Genomic DNA, 6,693 nt, shown 5'->3' on the forward strand with positions numbered 1-6,693 from the left:
AGCCTTTTAATTTTTTTTTAAACTTTAAGATAGGGTCTCACTGGGTTGCTTAGGGCCTCACTAAATTGTTGAGGCTGACTTTGAGCTTGTGAATCTCCTGTCTCAACCTCATGAGCCACTGGGATTATAGGCATGTGTCACCATGTCCAGCTATAGTTAACTTTTAAATTAAGAATATGATTTTCTTTTACCAGGAGTCATTTATAAAGCCATAGTTTATCCAATATCATATTAATCACAACAATTTTATAACAACACAATTATTTTCATTAACAATCATAATGACCTAATAGTCTTTTTCTCCTAGCCTGAAACCTGTTGATAGTTGGTGATTCCATGGTGATGATAATAGCAATTAATAGAAATGACCCAGAATGTGGAGTATTTATTGTATGTCAAACATTCAATATTATCCCTAGAAATAAATATAAAGCCATGAAACTGGGTGAAATCCTCAAGGCAGGAATGGTGGTAGAGCCAAAGAGATGACCAAGACCTTACATGGCCACACCAACATTTAAGGTTCAGGAGGATGTTGAGGCTGACGTGTGAGAATAGTAGCGACATAAATAAAAACCAAGAGGGTACAGATAGAAATGTGTGTACGTGATGACAGCTCCCAATCATGTAGCCTCCTCCAGACCTTTCTCCTGAAGTGCACAAGGGCATCTCCACTGCCCACTCTACCCCTCGGTCAAACTTTACTTTGACATGCCAACGCTAGCTCTTAACTTTCTTGGTTCTCCTGCACCTTTTGGATTTTTCCTCTCTGAGGCAGATGATTTTTCACCTCTATATCCAACCCATCGGCAAATCCTTCTAGATTAATATTCACCACGGGGCTGGACGGTGACTGCTTTGCCTGTTTTTCCTGTCCACAGCTTCCGGCCATGGTACCCTCATCTACTACACCTTGGACCTCTGCAGCCTTTTCTAATTGGTCTTTCACTCTTCTCTTATTGTCTTATTTTCTACTCAACCATCAGAGTGACTCTGTAGTGACATCCATTAGTTTTCATCTCTCCTCTGTTCACATCCTTTCAGTGATTTGCTGTGGCATTTACAATGTAATACAAAATTTGTCCTATGACCCGACAGTCTCTTTGTCATCAGATCTTGTCCACCTCTTTCCCCTCATTTCCTACCCTCTTGCCTTCTCGGATTGTCCTGAAGTGTTAAGATCTTCTTGATGGCAATTCACAGTGGTCAGTCTTTGCCACTTTATTGGCTTTGTGGTATGGCCAAACCAACGAAATCTTTCTGTGATTCTGTTTCCTTGTTTGTAAAATGGGGCCATACTTATTATTATTATTATTATTATTATTATTTATTATTATTGTTCTGCTAAATATGTTACCTTAAAATTTTGCCAGTTAAGACAACACGGATTTTATTATCTCAGGATTCTGAGGGTTAGATATTCAGAGGTGGCCAAGCTGGGGGCTTCTGCCTTACCAAATCTAATGCAGCTGTTGTCAAAATGTCAGCCAGCTCTGAAGGTGTGGCTGGGCTTGAGGGTCTGCATCTCTGATGGCTCATTGGAACAGCTGTTTTCAGGAGGACTCAGGTTCTTACAGGTTGTCATGGAGGACATGGGTGTCCTGCATTAGTCTCTTCATGATGTGGAATCTAGTTTTCTTGAGAGCAAGTGATGTAAGTCATAAACTGCAACATTTTTCGTGGCTTTCACTTGGTATTCACTTACCACTATTTCCCAGTGTGCTACTGACTGCACAGGTCAACCTTCCGCAGTGTAAGAAGGCACTGAAGAAAGGCTAGGCACCTCTATTCCTTTCTTTACTCCTTTGAGGTTTCAACATATCCTTACTTCAAAGTTCCTTTCATATTGTTCTATTTTTTTTTAATATTTTCACAAACATAGATTCTTTTCCTTCTGTAGTGGTTTTGACTCACTTTCATTACTTTAGATTTCCTTGTGGTGGGTTTTATTTCTTCCTGTAGTATATCCCCTCTCTGGTGTATAGCTTTGTGGTTTGCTGATTCTAATGCAGAACCCGTCTTATATCAGGAGTCCATAGTTTATAAATATTGTATTTATAATTGAATGTTATGCTTATAATTATTTTAGGCCTCATGCAAGTGAGGAGGTTGTGTTAGATATTGTTTGTTTGAGTGCATTTTGTATGATGTTTCTGGACAAAACCCAAATAAGTTGTCAGAGAATTTTCAGCTTCTATCATGACCAAGTTAGAAATCCAATTGTCAATTTTCGGTTTCTAGTTTCCATCTCCTGCTCCTACTAAGGATGTTCACTCCTCCTCTTCTACTGGGCTGAGAATTCAATATCTCTACATCCTTGCCAGCATTTGGTGTTTCTAGTTTTTAAAAAAATTTTGGCCTTTTTCCCTCTTGTACCAGTGATTGAACCCAGGGCTACTTAATGACTGAGCCACCTCCCCATTCCTTTTTATATTTTATTTTGAGATGGAGTCTTGCTAAGTTGCTGAGGCTGGCTTTGAACTTGCAATCCTCCTGTCTCAGCCTAAGATCGTACACATTTTATACCACATTTTATTGTGGTTCTAATTTTCATTTCCCTGAAGACTAATCATCATAAAAGTTGAGAATTTTTTAATGGAAATATTGGTCATTTGCATGTCTTCCTTCTTTGCCTCCTGCATATAAATACATATATACCATGGTCATGAATGAGAAGATTCAATATTGTTAAGAGTTTAATTCTTTCTCAATTCATCTGTAGAGTGAAGGCTACCTCAATCAAACCATATGGTATTATTTGTTGGTTTGTATCTTTAGAGTTTTGCTATCTGATTCTGAAACGTATATGGACATTCAAAACGCCTGTAATGGCCAAACAGAATTGAAGAGAGCAATATTGGAGAATTATTCCACCTGATTTAACATTGACCACGAAGCTACCATAATCAAGATGGCGAGCTATTGGGTTAAAGATAGATCAGTAGAAGACAATAAGGAGCCAGATAATCAAGTAACAGTTATGCAGCCATTTAATTCATGGCAAAGAACTAAACAGTACAATGAGGAAAGACCAGTGATCACGTACGATGTGTTTTGACCTAGATTCTGTTGCCAATAACACAATAGACTGAGTGGGTTACAAAGAAAAGACTTTATGGAGATCCAGACCTGTAGGTCCCAAAGTCCCATCTGACAATGGTCTTGCTGACAAAGTTCTGGGATCCAGTAGCACGTCCCATGCTAGTGACAGAGTCTGTGCACACATCTGTATGTGTCTGGTTTCTCTCCGTCTCACAAAGATACCAGGATCCAATCCTGGGACCACATCCTAATGACCTCATCTAATTTCAGTCACTTCCCAAAGGTGCCCCTCTAAACACTAATCAAACCGCTTCCGACTTCTTAATGGCCCTAATGGGGGACTCAACTCGAGCATGAGTTCAGCAGGAAAACCCTTTTCAACCCATAGCAGCATGGGAAGAGCTAAGTATCCACATTAAAGAAATTGGACCTTGGATAGGCCATATACCATACCCAAAAATCTAAGCTGGATCATAGACTAAAAAGTACAAGCTACAATTCGCCTTTCTAGAATAGAACAAAGGTTTATTACTTATTTTATATAGCTTTCCAGTGGAAAGAAGAGCTGTATTTTTTGTCAAAAAGTGAGATATATTTTACCAATATTTCATAGCAGTGCTGTGTTAGGCTCCTAAGTGTCCCTCCAAGATCCATGTGGTAAAGATTTAATCCCCAGCATGAGGCTTTTGGGAGGTGGTGTAACTTTAAGAAGTGAGGTCTAGTGGGAGATCTTGAGGTCCTTTGGACCCCAGTTTCTTCCTCTTTCACTTTTAGGCCACGTGGTGAGCACTTTTCCTCTACCATGCCCTCCCAACCCTGACGTACTGCTTTACCACAGAGCAAACGCAGCAGGGCCAACCAAGAATGGACGGAAACCCCCTTCAAAACTGTGAGCCAAAGCAAACCTCTTCTCTTTAAAAGTTGATGTTTGTTAGAGTGCTAGAATGCTGACAAACTAGTAGAAAACAAATGCAACAATGAGTGTAATTCCGAAGAAATAAAGACTAGAATTGATGGTATTTTTGCACTGATGTAATCTTTCCTTTGCCAAGTTCAATTTCTTGACCATAACTAATGGTGAAGTAACTAAAAACCATAGAGTGTTATTTGCACACATAGACTAGCTAAGGAAGCAAGAAGACCAGAAAACCAAGCAACATTTGCACCTAAAACAAATAACACATGAACAAATCACTTCAAAACAAAAAAGAATACCAAATTAAAAAACTGATAGAAGCCTAAATTTAATATTTGGTTATACACATTCATGCTTTATGGATTTTTATGATGTCAATGCTAAAAGTCATTGTATATAATTATTGGTACCTAGGCTAGTGACTGCATTAGAGATAATTGGAAATGAGTCAGTCTGTGGGCTAAAAAGTCAGCACCATACTTTTATGTATTCAGGAACCATCTAATAATATGGAAGACAAATTTAAAAAGTAAACTATGCCAGCAAAGTATTTTTCCTTCAATTTGATCTATGTTCAGCTGCTGAACGTTAGGACATTAGTTAAGTGTGTATGCAATTTAAACATAATGGTACTATGAGGAACATATTTTTCTTTCATCAGCGTTTCCCAAAACATAGCTAGTACAACACTATGCAATTATCAAGAATTATATTATTGACTAAATTTCAAAAGTATATTCTGAAAGATCAGCTACACAAATAGGAAAATATTTTGGAGTAATTACCTAAGGCCTTTTAATCATTACGTTAATTAGTGTACTACTTCTGTTTTTAAAGAAGAAAGGCCAGCATAGGTGAACATTGTGCTTCACAGCACAGTACAAGTTGAAAACTGCTTTGCATTTGAGATCATGCTATCACATGGCAACGTGGAAAAGGGTTATAAGTAGTCATTATAGTCATTACTGTATGCTGACTTACATATTCCCAGACCATGAAGAGAAGAAATCTCATGTATTAGAACTGTTCAGATTAATAAAGAACAAGAAAGAATTATAATTAAAAACATTCCTAGACATGACAGGTCCAATGAATGTTTCACACGTCTTGCAAAGAATTTATTAATTAATAGACGAATCCCAGTGAGGACTTTGCTTTTCCAACAGCTTTCCTGAATGCACTGTTGACCTCTTTGTTCCTCAAGCTGTAGACCAGGGGGTTCAGCATGGGGATGATCATCGTGTAGAACACAGATGCGATTTTATCTGTGTCCATGGAGTGTCTAGAATTTGGCTGTAAGTACATGAAGGCGATGGTTCCATAGAAGATGGAAACAGCTGTGAGGTGGGACCCACAGGTGGAGAAGGCTTTCTTCTGTCCCTCAGACGAATGCATCCTCAGGATAGCAACCAAAATGAACAGGTAAGAGCTCAAGATGACCAAGAGAGTGAAAAAAATATTGAAAGCTGCCAGCACAAAGAGCACTATCTCATTTGGGTAGATATTAGAGCAAGAAAGGGCAAGAAGTGGGGGAATGTCACAGAAAAAGTGATTGACCACATTGGAACGACAGAAGGAGAGATGGAATGTGAAGGCTACATGGACAGAAGCCTGCAGAAGCCCACAGGCATAGGAGGCGGTGACCACCAGGACACACACAGTGCTCGTCATGGTGGTGGTGTAGTGCAGGGGCTTACACACGGCTGCATGGCGATCCAAGGCCATCGAGGCCAGGAGGAAACTCTCAACAGTGACAAAGGCTGCAAAGAAGAACATCTGGGCTGCACAAGCATTGTAGGATATGATCTTATCTCCTGTGAGAAACCCCACCATGACCTTGGGAGTGATAGATGAAGAATAAACACAGTCCACCAGAGACAGGTGACTGAGGAGAAGGTACATGGGAGTGTGGAGACGGGAGTCCAGCAGGATCAACAGGATCATGCCCAGGTTCCCCACCAGAGTGATGAGGTAGAAGAGGGTGAAGAGAATAAATAAGGGGACCTGTAGCTCGAGGGCATCTGTTAACCCCACCAGAATAAATTCAGTCACCTCTGAGATATTCTCCATCAAAGTCAGTTGGGAATGATCATGAGAAGGATGTAACAAGATGAGAAATCAAATCATTTAAGTTGGGTGCTACCCTGAGAGCTAAGTGTGGCCAGGGACTCTTGCTCGTGTGTAGCTTCTTGTTCATGCAGGATTCGGTGAAAGAAGCTGGACTGAGATCTGGGCCCAGGTGGGTTGAGGGAGGTCCTTCATCTCTTCATGGAGAGTGGTACAGATAGGTTTGCAAGGGTCATTGCTGACTGTGGCTCTCCTGGTGGTCCTTGTTTTGACAATAGGACTCCTTTCAGCTCTTCTCGTGCCTGGCATTCTTCATTATATTAAAGCATATAAGAGTCTTTTTCACTACTTGGAATTTATTATTATTATTATTATTAGGTACTGGGGGTTTAACTCAGAGGTGCTTAACCACTGAGCAATGGCCCAAGACCTTTTTATATTTTATTGAGAGAAAGGTTTTTGCTAAGTTTCTTAGGTACTTACTAGGTTTCTGAGCCTGGCTTTGAACTTGTGATCCTTCTGGGTCAGCTTCCTAAACCCCCACCATACAAGGAATATCTTGCAAGGACTTTTGTATAAAATAAATATAGGAAGATTAATCAGCAGAAAGTCCAATCTGGGAAAGAGTTGGTTACACTTTGGGATATGATCCTAGAAAAACCAGCCAA

At 39.8% G+C, this 6,693-nt stretch overlaps 1 protein-coding gene across 1 annotated transcript; it reads right to left on the reverse strand.

Moving 5' to 3' along the window:
- Nucleotides 1-5,083: 5,083 nt before the first annotated feature.
- LOC308641163 (olfactory receptor 5B12-like) lies at nt 5,084-6,028 on the reverse strand (the record flags this gene model as incomplete). The annotated part of the gene is made up of 1 exon (XM_081279473.1): nt 5,084-6,028. The coding sequence occupies one exon, from the start codon at nt 6,026-6,028 to the stop codon at nt 5,084-5,086; it is 945 nt and encodes a 314-aa protein (XP_081135599.1).
- Nucleotides 6,029-6,693: the final 665 nt, after the last annotated feature.

The sequence above is a fragment of the Spermophilus citellus genome (assembly GCF_964194105.1).
Source record: "Spermophilus citellus genome assembly, chromosome: 2".
NCBI lineage: Eukaryota > Metazoa > Chordata > Mammalia > Rodentia > Sciuridae > Spermophilus > Spermophilus citellus.